The sequence below is a fragment of the Excalfactoria chinensis genome, chromosome 4 (genome assembly GCF_039878825.1).
Source record: "Excalfactoria chinensis isolate bCotChi1 chromosome 4, bCotChi1.hap2, whole genome shotgun sequence".
NCBI lineage: Eukaryota > Metazoa > Chordata > Aves > Galliformes > Phasianidae > Excalfactoria > Excalfactoria chinensis.
In genome coordinates, this window is record NC_092828.1 from 84,507,333 (window position 1) to 84,525,940 (window position 18,608).

General features: G+C 43.1%; 1 protein-coding gene across 1 annotated transcript; it reads left to right on the plus strand.

Moving 5' to 3' along the window:
- Positions 1–4,054: 4,054 nt before the first annotated feature.
- BRS3 (bombesin receptor subtype 3) lies at positions 4,055–17,872 on the plus strand. Its single transcript, XM_072333996.1, has 3 exons — positions 4,055–4,686; positions 13,067–13,418; positions 14,011–17,872. Exons 1-3 carry the CDS (start codon positions 4,256–4,258, stop codon positions 14,416–14,418), a joined length of 1,191 nt encoding a protein of 396 aa, XP_072190097.1. The 5' UTR covers positions 4,055–4,255; the 3' UTR covers positions 14,419–17,872.
- The last annotated feature ends 736 nt before the right edge of the window (positions 17,873–18,608 follow it).

The window sequence follows — 18,608 nt, forward strand, 5'->3', positions numbered from 1 at the left end:
CCTCCTCATTTCTTGATGCTTGGTAGCTCAGAAATCAGTGCCTAAAGAAATGAGGAGAAAATGTTCTCCCTGTTTAAGGTGGGATTCAGATGTAGCACATGGAAATGATTCATTCCAGACAGAGCAGAACTGGAAATGGCCCTGGATTTGCTGGTAATTTGGTCTAAATGTGGATGACTGTCTCTGACAGCAGAGCTCTTCTGGGTGTGCATTTAGTCTTTACCATTTAATACTTGTCTGCCTGAAAATGGATTGGAGCAGTCACACAAGTCACACAGCCTATGAAATAAGTACTGGATAAAAACTTCATTCTTACTACTGACGTGAGCTGCAAGACTTTGTCCCCTCATCTTGCCATTATGTGGCATGCTATCGGCAATTTCAATTTGAAGAGAAGATACCGAAGGTTCAGTTCAGAAACAAAGCAACTTCACACTTCCATCCCTGCCAGACTGCTGTTCCTATAGCAGGTGCTCGTTTCCCAACACAAAGGTGATGCTCAAAACGAGAGGATGAGGAATCAAGCTCATGAAAGTATTGCAGCGCTCTTCAGTCAAATGGACAATGTTTGCTGTGAAAAACACCATGGAAGAAAACTGTATTTCAGATAACTCTGGTTATAGCTGCAGATTCTGGCTTTGTTGCTGGAGGAGAAAAAATCCTCCTTCACCTTTGTGTCAACAGCAGGCAAACTACAAGAAAGGCTATTGAGAGTCACTGTCCTGGAAGGAATAGATTTAGATGGAGCTGGGCAGACTGCTAAGGATGGACAAGTGGCTGCCAATCAGACATGTCTGGAGCGGAGCTCTTAATCTGAGATACGCCTTTTGAAGAAAGGATGCCACAACAGAGTCTACCAAAACTGAAGACTGGCTCCACCTACCAGGGCAGACAAGCTGTTCTGTATCTCTCTACTCTTAACACCCCAAGAACATAAACGCCAGTTTGCTCCGTGGATAGGCAGCAAGATACATCAGCCAGCAATAAACAGATGGCAACGCTGCTGGGAGAGACCATTAAAGCAAGGGTCGAAAATGCATTTGAGACAGAAATAAAAAATTAAGACAATTAAATAATTCTGTGCAGCAGCAATACAAATAAAACAGAAGAAGAGGTTGGCTGATGGAGCCATAGGCTCCTCTGTATCAATCCCGAGCTCCTACTGCTCCAGCTACAAAGCAGTTTGACATATTTGAGTAAATAACAATCAACTCTGCACGACCAGTGCAGACTGAAATAATGAAAATGTGCTGCACAGGATAATTACAACGTTAGCAAATCAATTTATTTAATAGGAGTCAAGATTTTGGCTGTGTTCTCCGTATTTTGGGACGGTGCAGAGCAAATGGTTCTGAAAGAGATTTTTCTGAGTGGGTGACACTGCACAGCACATGGTAACGACTTAAGTCAGCAGTCACACTGCATTAAAACAGAACATTTGCATTAAAAAGTACAGCTGAATGATACACTCTCGAGTGCTTTACTCGCACAATTTTGCAGCAGGGAGTTCAGAAGGAGCAATCCTCTTCTGCGAAACGTGGTACTCCAAGCACTGCTTGGAATTACCCCAATTGCTTTTCCCTTTACACCATAAGACAGAGCTCTTAAGTAGCACCGTGGAGTTGTTTACTCTTTGTAATAACTGCGCCATTCTTTTCCTTTCTAGATGGATATTCAAATCTGAAAGCCATTGGAATTTGAGCTAAGACTGCAGTGTGTTTCCCCCTGCCAGGTTTGCACCCACGAAACCAATGAGAGCGTGCAGAAATTCATGAAAGAAATGTTGAAATTCTCCCATCACGAACTGTGTATTTGATGCTTTCTACCCACCCTTCCATTTTCCTGCATTTCCTTCAGTCCAAAGGATGTTATTTTGTGTGTGTTTCAAAATAATATCTTGCACCTCCTAACAATCAACTAAGAAACATCTCACACTCTATAAAAAGAACCTGGCCCCAGCGAAATCCTATCAGCTCTGTAGGAAGAACTGTGAGAAATTAAAGAGCTTCTGTCTGCCATATTCCATCAGGAAGGCAATAAGTTGGGGGAAATACAGTCTTTCAATGGAAAGTCAAGCAGAATTTCTCACTGCTGTGAAGTTGATGAGAAATTGGTACTGTGCCCTGACACAGAGAGGGCAGGAAAATGTGCTCCCAGCAGTGCAGGCTCATACAGTGTGAAGCACCAGCCTGAGCATATAGTTCATATAGCATGTATACTTAATATAGGTTCATGTATTTAATTCAGTTCCAGTTCTGGATAAACAGTGCACAAAGTACCAGCAGTAAGCAGGATTTTAAGCCATTGCTCTGTTCGGGGGTTGCTTTCCTGTACAAAATGAAGGGGCAGATTCAACTGAACCTCAGATCCCATGTTGTCAGCCCATATCTGTTGGATCTGAGAGCCCTGGGACTGCTTGAGGTTGGGATCTATGCTGCCAACTGAGTTTTCTTGCACAAACCAACCCATTGTGCAAATCAAGACAAGTAAGGAGCTTCTATTGGCTCAACCCCAGCTTGAGCTAAACACCTGACGTTTCACTCAGATGCTGCCCTTGAGAGCTCAACACTTGGTGGATAGCAATTAGTTCCTAATGTTTGCTGATACTCTGCTTCACCTACACAGGAAACCTAAACATTTTATGTAAGTATCTGACACTAAGCTGTCACAATCTGCTTTAGTTGCTGAACTCTATATTAAATATAATGCACAGTACTATGCTGGTGTAGGTGGACAACATAATCAGATATCTTCAAAGGCACCTAAATCTGTGAGCAACCTACGTACTGTGCCTGTATAAAGGGACATATTATGGTTGATCGTGACAAGAACTCCTCTTCTAAATGCACTCGCAAAAACATAATTGGAATCTTTAACCCCCGAATCCCTTCTATATCAGTGACTCCTTCTTCCACCTGGCCATAGCATGGGTCTGCTTTCCACAGCATCTGATAACCACAGCAGAGCTCTGTATGGGATTGGAAGAATGGAATTTAGAGGATTTTTTTTTCTTTAAATGAAACAAGCTTAATTTGTGTGTGCGCAGCTAAAGGGCCATCAGACTGCTTTACTGTTTGGAGCAGACAATGTTCTCCACTCCAGTGTCACAGCTGAAGAGCAGTCCGGAGATAAAAACACTCCAGCTACTGCTCCTCATCTTCAAGATGTTTTATGACTCAGCCCTTTGACATCCTTTCCTCTTTCGCTATTCAGAAATAAGCTTTCTTAATTTCTGGAGATTTAATCCAACAGGTCCATTCCTCATCCCTTAGTTTACGGTAAAGTTAATCAGAGGTTTCTCACAGAGCAGAGTTTCAGATCTGACTGCTGACTCATCTAAAGATAAGAAAACCCATCGCACTAACACGTGTGATTGAGACAGCACCATGAAAAGTGATTTTTCTCCCAACAGACTTGAATCATCAGTTGTACCATTCAAAGCCTCTAAACACGACAACTATTGCAGCATAGTAGTAGGCTTCCACACTGCAGCTATCTGTAAGCCTGCTCAAACTGCAGTGTAAATTGTGGCTTTTGTTGTCAACTAGACTGCTTCAAGGGACAAACATAAACTTTCATATAAGTGCCAGCAGGATTACGGATATTGCCTTTTGGAAAGGCATTGCATTTCAGTGATGAGAACACCAATCAGAACACAGACAGACACAGGCTGTCTCTAAGGCTTTTTTAACAAATGCTATCTATAATTTGACATATATATATATTTTAATCTGCCATTAAGGTACACTGTCGAGTTTTATGTTAAATCAGTATATTCTGTGCTTACCTGTACTATTCAGAAAACTATGTCAGGTTTTCATTTTATTTCCTTTCCAGAATATTTTGGAAAACATAAGTAAACATTTGCCGGGCGCTTTGTCAATCTGCTAATACAGTAAGTACAACACAATACTTACTTGCCAGGTACCTCCAAGAAAAAGACACCATTTCTGCTAGGATCTTTAAAGAAACCCTCTTTCCCTTTTTTCCTCCTCCCTCCCTGCTCCACTAGCTGAAAAGCCAATAAAAAAATTCTCCACCTCCTACACAGTTCAGAAGAAGATCTGTGTGCATTTATCCTAGGCATGTTTGGAGACCCAGAAGGGGATGAAAGTAGTTAACGTGCAACGGGAATCTTCACTTCAGCCACTAACCTGCACCTCTGTACTGACCTTGCTGATATGCCGCAAGCTAAATATTAGACAGTTTTTTGATCAAATTAAGTCCAGCCTGAGGAGAAGAAGCAGTTAAAGAAATGTCTCAAGTATACTTGCATCCATCTAATCAGACGTTGTGTGCAGCTACAAATGGTACAGAACTGAAATCAATCATTGATAATGAAACAGCAAATGGAAAATGGACCGAAGACTCCTTTCCAGGATTAGAAATACTGTGCACAATTTATGTTACATACGCTGTGATCATTTCAGTGGGTCTCCTTGGAAATGCTATACTCATCAAAGTCTTTTTCAAGATTAAATCAATGCAAACGGTTCCAAACATCTTCATCACCAGCTTGGCATTTGGAGACCTGCTGCTTTTATTAACTTGTGTGCCTGTAGATGCAACACGGTACATTGTGGATACCTGGATCTTCGGAAGAATTGGGTGCAAGCTGCTGTCTTTCATCCAGTTAACATCAGTTGGAGTATCAGTGTTCACACTGACTGTTCTCAGTGCTGACAGGTGGGTCTGATGCATCTGATTTGCCTCAGGTGTGAAGTTAGGACTGAATAAAAGAGCAGAGATGATTGTTTTGTACAGCACTAAATGGCATATTGTGACTCTCCCATTTAACTTAAAAATGTGTTAGAAAACTTGGAGCAGTTCTTTTTAATGGAGTGAAGTGAGAAAAAGTCTTTAAAACTTCTGACCTTTTATTAGCTTGAAGTACAGCATGATTTTTTTTTTCTCTGTTGCACAGAAAAAATAAACTGTTTAAGGCAGGGAAAAGACAGTATATTGGTGCTATCTAGTGGTGCTCTAAGGTAGTCAATGAAGATGAAAAATAAAATTGAAAATAATGGAGAGGAAATCCTTTGTCTTACTGTCTGAACTCAGTGAGGCTCTAAAATCTTACAGCTGAAAGGTTTGACATGTGGGATGGAAAGCCAAAAGGAAACTCAGCACAGACTGTGAGACAAACTACTTTGCTGATGCTTCTGACTTGATGGCTATTGCAGTGCTATAGTAATTTTCAGCTTGGTGAGTGCTTAGTGTGAGGTAACACACCACAACTCAAATGTTTTCTCTGCTTTGTGCTTACAGCTTTTATACTTCTTCCAGGGACACTTTAACACGGATGTCCTAAAATTAAATTCAGGTTACAAATGAAGCACAGTTGGTAGGGATGGGTGCTCCCGTCTGACTTGTGTCAGGAGTTGCTGAATAATCTGTTTTCAGTGCACCTCCTTTCTGAATGAACAATATTATGATGAGATTTCAGTCCAATCAGCACAAGCTGATTATTTTATCAGTTACTATTCAGCATTTCAGTATTAGCAAAGAAAATATTCTCATTTTACACGCCAGCAATAGAGGACTGCATGTAACAGCAAGTAGTTCATGTATGCAGACATTAAATCCCAAGCAATGCTACTGCTACTGTGCTCTGACAACAAAATCAGCCAACATAACACTGGCTGTATTGGGTCAGACTAAGCGTCGTGTGGGTCTGCACACAGAGTCCAGAGGTGGTAATACAAGGACAAGAAAAGGCATATAGGGAGTGTATGGGAGATTGGTAATCACAGCCTGAACCTCTGATTAATCAGCTGAGGCAAGTATGGGGTCAGCTGTGGGAGCACAGGTGAGAATGATGTAGCTGTGCTCCCGGAAGGGGTGGAGCTTGACTCCATCCCCTCTGAGACCTCATTTAAGGGCTGACTCCCACTGGAGCAGTATCTCTTGGAGATCGCTCACCAGGGAGGACTGCCTCAGCTGCTTCAGTCAAGGCACCACCGTTGGTGAGTTTTCCCTTTACTCATTCACTTATATACCTTCTGTACATCTTGTTTCCATCTGTACATTTAAAACCAATACATTTGGCGAGCCAGGCAGGAGCCTGCAAATATCGGAAAAAAAAAAATGTCTTTCCTGTGGAATGTGTTTAGCTGGCTCAAGGGGGAGAAGATCACCCCCTTAGGGAAAATCCTCCCTGGACAAATACCAGGGTTTGAGGCGTCCCCATATTTTCAATTAGCGACGATTATCGAACAATGGGGGCCCTTACGGGTAACGGGCAATATGTCCCCTTACCATCTAACTGAATACTTTCAGGGGTTGCAAAAAGATATTTTGACAACCAAAGAAAGGCAAATGGCTGCATCCATGGCTGCTTGGCCTTTATTGAATGCTTTAAATCAGGCAGAGGTTAAATCAGATAAGATTGAACATGAAAATCAATTATTAAAAGCCCGCATTGAAAAATTGGAGGGCGAAATTAATCTATTAACGGGGAAAAATTCATCATTTTTTTCAAACACCCCCCAAATTAGATATATTACAATGGATGATAGCAAGGATCCTGAAACATCGGATCAAACTAAGGTCACTAAATCTGACCTAGAAGAGCCACTTAAGACGGACTTATTAGAAGTCCGTCCTATGGTAACCCAAAAAACAAAAAAAGTCCAGGAGCGACCAGCAGGGGTGCCTCCTGATCAATGGACCCCTGCTGACTCCTATTTACACGTAACAGCACGTCCATATACACCCACTGAACTTATGGATCTAGTACAGCGCTTCAGGCAAAGACCAAGGGAAAGTGTCCCAGCCTGGCTGTTACGATTATGGGACTCGGGAGCAGAAAGTGTAATAGTTAACGGCTCCGAGGTATCTAAACTAGCAACTATAACAGTCCATCCTGCCCTGAGGCAGAGATTGTACTCAGGGTCCCAGTTCCCTGAAGAGAATCATTCGATCGTAGATTGGATAATGGCTGCCTGCCGTATGGTATGGTCAAATAAAACAGACATGCCAATACATACAGGAATGTGGTCTTCTATGGAAGACCTACAAAATTATATCCGAGAACTAGGCATGCGAGAGGCTGTCTATGAAGATGTATCTGTTAGTCCGGACATGGTGAAGTTTTCTGCGGGAATGAGGGACCTAATCTTACAACAGGCTCCCTCACATATGTATGGAACATTGGTTTCTATATTGAATCCTCTAGTGGCCGCAGAGGCAGCAGTCCAGCATGCTGCCCAATTGGTAGCGGACCTGGGGGAAACGGAGCGCCTAAGAACCAAGCGCAATATTAGAGTAATTGAAGATCCTGAAGTTTTTCCAATAGCCCGAGCCAGGAGATCGGCTCCACGAACCCCTCGGGCGGGACCCATTAGGGTGTCCCGAAAACAAATGTTTAATGATCTACTCCGAGCAGGTGTTCAATTTGCCAAAATTGATGGGCAGCCCAATCACGTTCTGCTTCAGTTGTGGAAACAGCTGAAGGATGAACAAAAATTTCAAAATCGCCCCAAAAGACCGGGGATAAGGCTTATAGAACGACGACCAACAACAGTTTGGAATCTAGAAGACTTTATCGTGCCAAATAGGAAAAAGAGGCCACCTCAGGTGCCTCGGGTCACAGTACCAGAGGCATCAGAGGTAAAAGACTTGAATCTGGCCCAGTTTATGGCGTGATGAGGGACGTCAGTCACCCTAGGGCCTCTAGACGGGACCGGAGGCCCTATGTGGAATTGACAATATATTGGTCCCGAGAAAATGTGCAGAAGGTTATGGCCCTCGTTGATACGGGGGCGGAAACATCTATAATTTATGGAGACCCAACAAAATTCAGAGGGAACAAAGTAATGATTGGAGGCTTTGGGGGACAGACCGTTCCAGTCACCCAAACTTGGGTAAAATTGGGGGTCGGGCGCCTCCCACCACGGGAGTACAAGGTATCTATTGCTCCAATTCCGGAGTACATATTGGGAATTGATATCTTGTGGGGTCTGGCTCTCCACACAACAGTGGGAGAGTTCCGGTTGCGGCAGAGATGCATTAGTATCCGGGCAATTCAGACAATATTGAGAGGCCATGCAAAACATGAGCCTATTTGTCTGCCCAAGCCACGTCGGATTACTAATGTAAAACAGTACAGACTCCCAGGTGGGCAGGATGAAATAACAAAAACAGTGCAGGAATTAGAAAGAGTGGGTATTATAAGGCCTGCACATAGCCCGTACAACTCCCCAATATGGCCAGTGCGAAAATCGGATGGAACATGGAGGATGACAGTGGATTACAGGGAATTAAACAAGGTCACGCCGCCCGTTCATGCAGCCGTACCCAATATTGCCTCCCTAATGGACACACTAAGTAGAGAAATTAAAACGTATCACTGTGTCCTAGACTTAGCGAATGCATTCTTCAGTATTCCGATTAGTGAAGAATCACAAGACCAGTTTGCATTCACATGGGAAGGCAGGCAGTGGACTTTTCAGGTTCTGCCGCAAGGGTACGTGCATTCACCTACTTTTTGTCATAATTTGGTGGCGCGTGATCTGGCTAAGTGGCAGAAGCCACATAATGTAAATTTATATCATTATATTGATGACCTCCTGTTAACGTCCGATTCATTAGAGGCGGTGAGACAAGCAGCAGATTTATTGATAGCTTATCTGCAAAAGAGAGGGTGGGCTATAAACCCACAGAAGGTGCAAGGTCCGGGGCTATCTGTAAAATTCCTGGGAGTAATTTGGTCCGGAAAAACCAAAGTACTACCCAGTGCAGTAGTGGATAAAGTCCAAGCGTTCCCAGTCCCTACAACATCGAAACAGCTACAAGAGTTCTTAGGTATATTGGGGTATTGGCGCTCCTTTATATCTCACTTAGCTCAGTTGTTGAGGCCATTGTATAAGCTTACCAAGAAGGGTCAATCGTGGAACTGGGGGAAGGTAGAACAAGATGCTTTCCAACAGGCAAAGCTGGCAGTTAAACAAGCCCAGGCATTGGGTATATTTGATCCGACCCTCCCAGCTGAACTAGACGTTCATGTTACCCAGGATGGTTTTGGCTGGGGCCTGTGGCAACGCCAGAGTTCTGTTCGAACCCCCATTGGATTCTGGTCTCAGGTTTGGCACGGAGCAGAAGAAAGATACAGCATGATTGAAAAACAGTTATTGGCTGCCTATTCAGCGTTACAAGCGGTAGAGCCAATAACGCAAACAGCAGAGGTTATAGTTAAAACTACATTACCGATCCAGGGGTGGGTAAGAGATCTAACTCACCTTCCTAAGACAGGGGTGGCCCAAGCACAGACAGTAGCACGATGGGTCGCCTATCTAAGTCAAAGAAGCAGCCTGTCTTCGTCTCCACTCAAGGAGGAATTACAGAAGATCCTAGGCCCAGTGACATATCGCAGTGATACGCCGAAAGAACCAATGGTCGCTCCACCAGAGAAGAGCCCTGTTCAGGAAGGAAGATATCCTATTCCTGAAGATGCCTGGTATACGGATGGGTCCAGCAGAGGCAACCCGAGCAAGTGGCGAGCTATAGCATACCATCCCTCTACTGAGACAATCTGGTTTGATGAGGGGGATGGTCAGAGCAGCCAATGGGCAGAATTACGAGCCGTGTGGATGGTTATAACTAAAGAACCTGGTGATGGCATCCTGAACATTTGTACGGATAGTTGGGCCGTGTACCGGGGGCTTACTCTGTGGATTACGCAGTGGGCTACCCAGGAATGGACTATCCACGCCCGACCGATCTGGGGGAAAGACATGTGGGTAGACATTTGGAATACAGTCAAACACAGGACGGTATGTGTCTACCATGTCTCTGGTCATCAACCCCTGCAGTCACCAGGAAACGATGAAGCGGACACACTGGCCCGAGTTCGATGGATTGGGAATTCACAATCCGAAAATATTGCCCGATGGTTACATCAGAAGCTACGGCATGCTGGACAAAAGATAATGTGGGCAGCTGCTAAAGCATGGGGGCTGCCTGTACAGCTATCTGATATCGTCCAAGCATGTCAGGACTGTGACGCTTGCTCGAAGATGAGACCAAGACCGTTGCCTGAAACAACATCCCACATTGCTAGAGGATATAGTCCTCTTCAGAGATGGCAGGTTGATTACATTGGGCCCCTCCCTCGGTCTGAGGGGGCGAGATATGCCCTGACCTGCGTTGATACTGTAAGTGGACTGCTGCAAGCCTATCCCGTACCAAAGGCAAATCAAGCATATACAATTAAGGCACTCACTAAACTGATGTCTGCATATGGGACACCTCAAGTCATCGAGAGCGACCAAGGGACTCACTTTACTGGAGCGATGATACAGCGCTGGGCAGAAGAGAACAACATTGAATGGCGATTCCATCTGCCATATAATCCAACAGGGGCAGGCCTTATTGAACGCTACAATGGTATTCTTAAGGCTGCCCTGAAGACAGACTCCCAGTCCCTGCAGGGGTGGACAAAAAGATTATACGAAACCCTGCGGGACTTGAACGAAAGACCTCGGGATGGCAGACCCAGTGCTCTGAAAATGTTACACACTATATGGGCCTCCCCTCTTAGGATTCAAATTACAGGTGCTGATAATGAGGTAAAACCGCAGGTTGGTAATGACAATAATCTTCTGCTCCCTGCCCCTGAGAATCTAAAACCAGGAATCCATAAGATAAATTGGCCCTGGAAGGTGCAAGTAGGACCCAAGTGGTGTGGCCTACTTGCACCTTGGGGGAGACTATTGGAGGTGGGAGGTTCAGTTACCCCCTCGGTGATAGGTACATGGCCTACTGACATCGTGGTCAATACTCCGGTCTTTATTGCTAAAGGGACACCCATCATGTCCCTATGGCAGATCAGGACTCCTCCTCTGGTGCCAGATATAGTTATACAGCCACAGATATCTGGCCAGAGGGTATGGTATCGGAGGCCGGGACATAATCCGGTGCGAGCAGAAGTATTGACCCAAGACAAGAATACGGCCTGTATCTTGCCCTGGAGGGCAGACCTTCCTCTCCTGGTACCCTTGAAACATCTGTATTACTCTCCCTAAGATTCTAAGCCTCTAGGACCATCAGAGAACAATTTGTGTGGACTGATGAAACGCAAATGGACCTGCACCTCGAGATGGCTTGTCTCCAGTAACATCTATCAAGCACTGGCCCACGGAAGATCGTGAATACCCATCCAATCATCATTTGAATAACATCAGCATTCGGTGCGACGGGAAATTGTATCAGCGTCGCGTTGGGTCTCTGTGATAAGGGAAAACTCACCTAATCATTGGTTCACGCTGTGAAGGGGTGGAGTGTATGGGAGATTGGTAATCACAGCCTGAACCTCTGATTAATCAGCTGAGGCAAGTATGGGGTCAGCTGTGGGAGCACAGGTGAGAATGATGTAGCTGTGCTCCCGGAAGGGGTGGAGCTTGACTCCATCCCCTCTGAGACCTCATTTAAGGGCTGACTCCCACTGGAGCAGTATCTCTTGGAGATCGCTCACCAGGGAGGACTGCCTCAGCTGCTTCAGTCAAGGCACCACCGTTGGTGAGTTTTCCCTTTACTCATTCACTTATATACCTTCTGTACATCTTGTTTCCATCTGTACATTTAAAACCAATACAGGGAGAATAAGAACATGGTGATGATACAGCACTACATCTATTCTCTAAGCCTTCAGATGACCTCCAGAGTATATGTAGTTTCTGTCTGCTTTGTAACCTCAATGGATGTCTCCTCTTCACCCTTGTTCAGTGTCTTCTTGAACTTGTTTAGCAACGACTTGCACTGACCCTTTCTTTCTCTCTTCTTGTTTTGTTTTGGTTTTGTTTTGTTTTCAGTGTCACTTCATTTGATATCCCCAACTCTTATGCTGAAAGAGTCAACAACTCATATCAGTCCTCTCCAGGCCACTCGTTTTATGTTCCGTCCTTAGTATGTTTTTCTGAGATAAGGTGTGCAGAACCACACATGGTATCCATGAGTTGCCTGAACCAGAGGTACAGGGAATTAGACAATATCTTTTTTTCTCACCATTGTTTTCCTAACAGTTCCTAAAATTCAGATGAATATCAAGCTGATGTTTTCATTGAACTGTCTATCACAGTTCCAAGGTCTTAGTCCCACACAAAGTCAGCTTGGCATCCACCACCGGGGCACTCACTTCCATATTTAATTCTTCATAGTAGCTGTTGTGTAAGTATTCCACACAATGTTTTCACAGTATAACTATATTGTAAACTTAGTTCAGAACACGAATTGTACACGATCAGTTCCAGTACGCTAGAAGAACTGAAGGTAGTTAAAAATTGTGTTAAATGGTGACACAATGATAAATGACAGTCCAGCATGCAGTTTTCTATTTAAACTTGCCTAGAGGAGAAAGAGAAAAGCAGCTCTAGATTGTGCAAAATGGTACAACTACGCTGCCTTGTTCTCTGGATCTTTTTTTCACAACATCTCCTTTCATGCCAGGATGGTGGCCCCCTGGAAGGTCCTCTTCTGTCTTTTGTCTTCTCTTTCTGTGTCCCCTTTCCACACTGATTTTCACACATCCATACATTCACCCAAAGTTTCTCACATGTGTGACTCAGTCCACATGTGGCTGAATCACAAGCCATGAATCAACAGCAGTATTAGCTCATATTTTATAAATGTGAATGAACTCCTGAGCATTACTTTGAGTAAGATCACTATGAACACTGAGGAGAACATACATGCTTGGTTTCAAGTATTCATAAGCCAGTTCTCATACTAATTCCCTTATTTAACTTTCGGTGCAGTGCCATGAAAATAGGAGAGATGATCACAAAAATAGGTGAGATGATTCCTTTTACTGGTTCTAATCTGAACAGTAGAAGGCAACTTTACTTAGGAAGGCCTTGATGATGAGTTCTGCCAGCCAACTCATTAAAATAATATATTCAAAATCAACCTTTGCATTTCCATCTGAATTATAAAGAGCTACTATCTGTTCCATTTCCAAGATGATTCTTACAACCTTAGCCAAAACAGAGATGCTGTTATCTGCAGTGAGCGTGCATGATCGGAGCTTGCACTACTGCTGTACTTTGACAATGGCGTTGGTTGCTTCTAGGTACAGAGCCATTGTTAAGCCCCTGGAGCTGCAGACCTCGGACGCACTCCTGAAGACGTGCTGTAAAGCTGGCTGTGTCTGGATTGTCTCCATGGTATTTGCTATCCCCGAGGCTGTTTTTTCAGATTTGTATTCTTTCAGCAACCCTGAGAAAAATGTAACTTTTGAGGCATGTGCTCCCTATCCTGTATCTGAGAAGATACTGCAGGAAGTGCACTCCCTGGTTTGCTTCCTCGTGTTCTACATTGTGCCATTGGCTGTTATTTCTGTCTATTATTTTCTTATTGCCAGAACTTTATACAAAAGTACATTCAACATGCCAGCAGAAGAACATGGCCATGCCCGTAAGCAGGTAAGTTATGATCAAGCAGCAAAGTGTCAGTTTTTCCAGAATCTAACATGCTGATTGATGTCTTCATTCCTGAGTGCAAAGCCTTTTCCTGACAGTATGCACAAACAGATGAGTAAAATTCTCCATAAAACCATATTAGCAATTCAAATTCAGCTGTGTGCTTACGCACATGCTTATGACTCATAAACTCAATTGTGAGTGTACATGGTTTCCTAAAGAGAGATAGCGTTTGCTTTGCTTTATTATTATCCTATTAAACTCAGGAGTCAACGGAGTTGAATTCTAATCCATAAGACCTCATCCTTGTTACCTGGCACGTCAAGCATTGTGCTTTCAAACCCTGCACTAGATGAGATTCCCATGTGGTTTATAATGGAAAGGGAATGTGCTCCGCAATTGAAAGACTTCATTTAAAATTTATAAAGTATTTTCTTTTTTCCTTCTTCTTTTTCTTCCTTTTTTTTTCTTCTGTTGTTTTGCTTTTTTTTTTTTTTTTGGTCACTAATGCATTTAAACTCCTCTGAAAATCAGCACCAACTACATAACTGTTACTAATTGCCATTAATACCAGATATGCATTATTTTCTTGTAGATTGAATCCCGCAAGAGAGTTGCAAAAACAGTGCTGGTGCTTGTTGCTTTGTTTGCCTTTTGCTGGTTGCCCAACCACATCCTCTACCTATACCGTTCTTTTACATACCATGCTTCTGTAGATGCTTCTACCTTTCATCTGATAGTTACTATTTTTTCCCGTGCCTTGGCCTTCAGCAATTCCTGCGTCAATCCTTTTGCTCTTTACTGGCTGAGTAAAAGTTTCCGCCAACATTTTAAGAAGCAAGTCTCGTGCTGCAAGGCCAAGCTTCGCACAAAGCCTCCCAGTGCTCCCCACAGCAATTCGCCCCCCAGAGCTTTGTCGGTCACAGGCAGCACACATGGCTCAGAAATCAGCATTACGCTGCTGACAGATTACAGCATCACAAAAGAAGAGGAAAGTGTTTAGTTCGTTGGTGAGGAAGAAGGAAAGAAACTGAGTGTTCGCAGTCAAGTCACTACTGCCTGCGTCATGGAAGGAGGTGCCATGCCTTGATCTGCCTCTGGAAGGATTTTCATCAGGAGTTCCTAAGTTTTTCAGAATCCACAACAAAGAAAGCAAAGTGTATGTGAGAAGAAGAGGCTGACATTTTCAGTGTAAGCTCAAAGGAATTGCTCACGTGCCCAAGCATGAACATGCACCCTTGGCTGAGGTTCGTGTGCTAAGCAGAACAGGAGACTGCAAAATTGCTGTGAGGATTGGCCATGGGGATTGCTTTGTTCTAGGTGATTTGTTCTTTCACTTGTGACTGGAAGCTCCCTTCCATCAAGTACCTGCACCTAAAGCATGCAAGCAAAACCATGCATATTGATCAAACCATCAGCCTGGCAGGTGTTTGGTTTATTTCCTTTCTTGTCCCAGATACTGAAAATTGATACGTGTATTGGGAAATAAGCTAAAATGAGAGAAAGGTAAAGCTTGTAGCATGGTGTAAAAAAGGGAAAAAGCATTATTGTCAGATCCACATTACCCTTTGCTCCACCAGAAACTCTGAAATTCTGGGTAGGAGCTGACTGCAGTGAAAGATATGCTCTCTCTACATCATGATGAACCAGCAGGTCACTGTCTGTCCTGGTCAGCGATAATCTTTAGCCACATTTGTCAAATTCCTTTTGATCCACAGATAAACGCATCAACAAGAGCAGTGTTCTTCACTGCTATAGTGATTCTACATCAAGAGTTGCAGTTTGGATTTGCAATGTACTTTCATAGCAAACCGCCCAGACATCCCTGCCTGCCTTACTTTGTTCTGTCTCCCAGAGCAGCCTTGGACGCACAACTTTGATTTCTTTCAGAGGAAACTATTCAGCCCATGGGACCAGATGGGAGCCGACAGCCCCCAGAAGCATAGTGCATGAGTGCCAAGATGACCGCTTCCCTCCACAGACCCTCCCCTACTGCAGTGTACTGCTTGGCCATGTGGCCATTTCTAAATCACCTGCACATTTCTAAGCATGCTGAGAGGGCTGGATTTTTCCATTGTACTTGCTTTTATGAGAACAGCCTTCTCATCTCACATCCACTCGTTCTGATAACACAAGTCAGTGATGGCCTCTCACAGGCAGCTTCTATATCCCTAAAAAGCTCAGCAGCTTGTCAGGAAATAACAGGAAGCAAATCTTCCGACCCCACCTTACAGAAGTGTTGCATGACACTTGTTTTTATTAAGCTGTGTACCCTGAACAGCAATTTTGTTCTGTGGGGGCTGGTGATTAAAAATACCACAGTGGATTTTCCACTGCATAAAGTCAGGGACTTCTATCTCAAAAAAGAAGAATGTGTTTGTTAAAAGATGCAGAAAATCTCTTTGCAGTCTCTCTCTTCTGACTGCCCTTGTCAGAATAATAAGACCAAAGTAGAAATCCCAAAGGTGTTGGAATTCAACCTCTGTAGCCCCCTTAAACCAGTTTAATGATAGCCCATTTTAATGCCATCAAGCCTGGCCTTGTATTACTACTCTCTTCACATTACTTGCTGCAAGGCAATAAGCACTAATTATTCAAATGGTGCCTCCATTTTATTGCATCAGTTGTACACCACGATAGGACCACAGCGGTAAATGGAAACATAACAGCACAAAAATGCAATTTGTGGCAAAGTGGACTCCAGAGACCTTATTTTCGCTCTTTGTCTGAACAGAACACATTCCTTGGTACTATGCTACATACAAGTATGTACATATTGCATTGATATTTTCCCATTCTCGTTCTGTTTAGTGGAACTGCACAGTGAGATAGAGATGAGTAAATAAGCCTATGCCTTTAACAGCCTCCTTTTCTCTTCCTAGATCTTACTACAGAGAATTCTAAATAAAAGATCAACAGACATCGCACTTCCTTACACCCCTCTTGATACTTGCTTATTAAAGCCTTTAGCAAATAATCTGCCACATGTTTCTGGACTTCACAGTTTGCCTCTGTCTGAGGGCATATTTCCCACTGCAGAATCCTTGCTATACAGTAGAATTAGAAGAATTAGAAACCCCTGCTTCCTAATTCACCACTTTCTTTGCTTTGCATGCAGATACTTTTAGCTTGTGTAACAACTCCTCCAGCTTGATAGTCTATCTATTGCTCATACATTGTACCAGAAAATTGATGTTTTTACTACATGCTGCACATATTTCAAACCATAATTTAAATACTCCATGTACCTTATGCTTAAATAGTTCTATATTTTCAAACCTTCATGAGATGTTGAATTATGGTGATATTTTGGACAATATTTATTTTTATCTGAACAACCTGATGTTACTCATTGCATCTATTTATCCAATATAGCCATCCATAAAACATCTCTGTGTTACCATTCAGGGAAAAGGGTTGCTTCATTCGGTATATTTTCTCAGTGCTGAAAAACAGCTCTCTCAGCCCTAAGGAGTACAAGTGTAATTCTACAAAAGAATATAGGAAGGATGTCTATTTACAGAAATATTCAGTGTCACTTAGCAAAGAACTGGCGTGAAGAGTTAGAATGTTACTACTTATACCCACAATGAAACAATATGCAGAAGGGAGATACAAAATACAAGGCAAGACTGTGAAATGACTTGTTCATATGGAGTTTTACTTGGTAAGTAAATACTATTTTTAGGGTTTGGCTTTTTACAGTTTGTTTTATATGTACACATTGCCAGATTTCAGATTCAGATGTAACAAACAATGTTTTTGTTAGCAACAGGTTAAGTATGAGTGCTCTAATTTGAGCTTTCCACACACACGCACACAAAGAACAGAAGAATGTCAAAGCATGGGTACTGCAAAACAAAGTGCATCTCCAGCAAATGACTGTTAAAGCCACTTTATGAAACTACAACCACTTTATAGCTCGCCCTCTTGTTTCCATAGAAAGCATCATTTTGTTTTACACAGTTAAATATGGGCTGCCTACTGATGGTCATGCCTTTCTGCTAAGAATAACGTACTTAAAGAAGAAGCTAAATTTACTCACAATTACAGGACACATACATTTCAACCAAGGGTACTTAGAATTAAAAAAAGAAAAAAATAATAAGGTACAGGCTCTGATTGGTATTTAGTTATGGCCTCTGCCACAGCTGGTCCACTCAGTGAAAGATGAACTACTCGGAGGGATTTCCATTGTCATCTTAGGAAGGAGCATTTAATTTCTAGCACATCTACATCCAGCAGTGTTTTCACACTCTCATTAGCCTGTGTGTAAGAGCTGCAGGGCCCAAGCCCAGGGAAAGTACACAGGAGTAACCTCTCTGTAATCACTATTTAATGCCTCCCTGACAAATCTTCTTAAGAAATGAAGCGTTACATGTTTACCTATCATCTAGTGAATTGCTGGTTCTGCTTTAATAAATATCAGAATGCTTTATTAAGCCAAGATCTTGGTACTTTTAGTAGGTGGCATCTCTGGAACAACATTCAGTTCTGATGAATCAAGATTTCCCTTTATCACTTAGAAAAGTCAAACACAGATACAAGATCATAATTAGAACACATGCTAATGCCTTCTTTTACTGTTTGCTTTGAGGTATTTTGTCATGTACAGTGTCATTTCCTGATATTCCATCCCCAAAACCTGCAGCTCATTCTTCCCCTGCTGCAGCAGCCGTGCTTGTGCAGCTGTGCTTGTGCAGCCATGAATTCAATTATTCCAAGGGTATGATTGAGGCAAATGAAAGAAAAATTACCAGTTTTCAGCTGAATTAGCTCCCTGAGCTGGCTCCCTGTGCAGTTGTTACTGGAGATGAGGAGAACAGATGGCAGTGGCAAGGTAAGAAGCTACTGGATGTCAGCTGTTCTGCAGTAGCTGCCTTCATGCATGGCGTTCCCTGTGGGAAGTGTAAAGGAATCTGAGGTAGTTTGTCCTCATCTCTGCAGCAGAAGTATGCAGAGCAGACTCACCATGCAGGAACTGCTGTTTGGTAGCTGGATAACCCTGCTGCAAACAACCACGCTCTTTCTTCTTTGCAGTTTATGGGGATTCAATTTGGATGTCCCACTCCCCAGAATAGCGCTCAGATGACTTTAGCATTTAAGGCTGTGATTATCATACTCCCAGATATACACCCAATTCAAACCTTGCAGATAAATACTAAGGCCTATTAAAACGGCTTTCTCTTCATG

Bases quoted from the DNA above. Each gene is read 5' to 3' on its own strand.
- BRS3 (XM_072333996.1), top strand. From the start codon at position 4,256: ATGTCTCAAGTATACTTGCATCCATCTAATCAGACGTTGTGTGCAGCT. The intron at 4,687-13,066 runs GTGGGTCTGATG...GGTTGCTTCTAG, and splicing joins ACTGTTCTCAGTGCTGACAG to GTACAGAGCCATTGTTAAGC. The intron at 13,419-14,010 runs GTAAGTTATGAT...ATTTTCTTGTAG, and splicing joins ATGGCCATGCCCGTAAGCAG to ATTGAATCCCGCAAGAGAGT.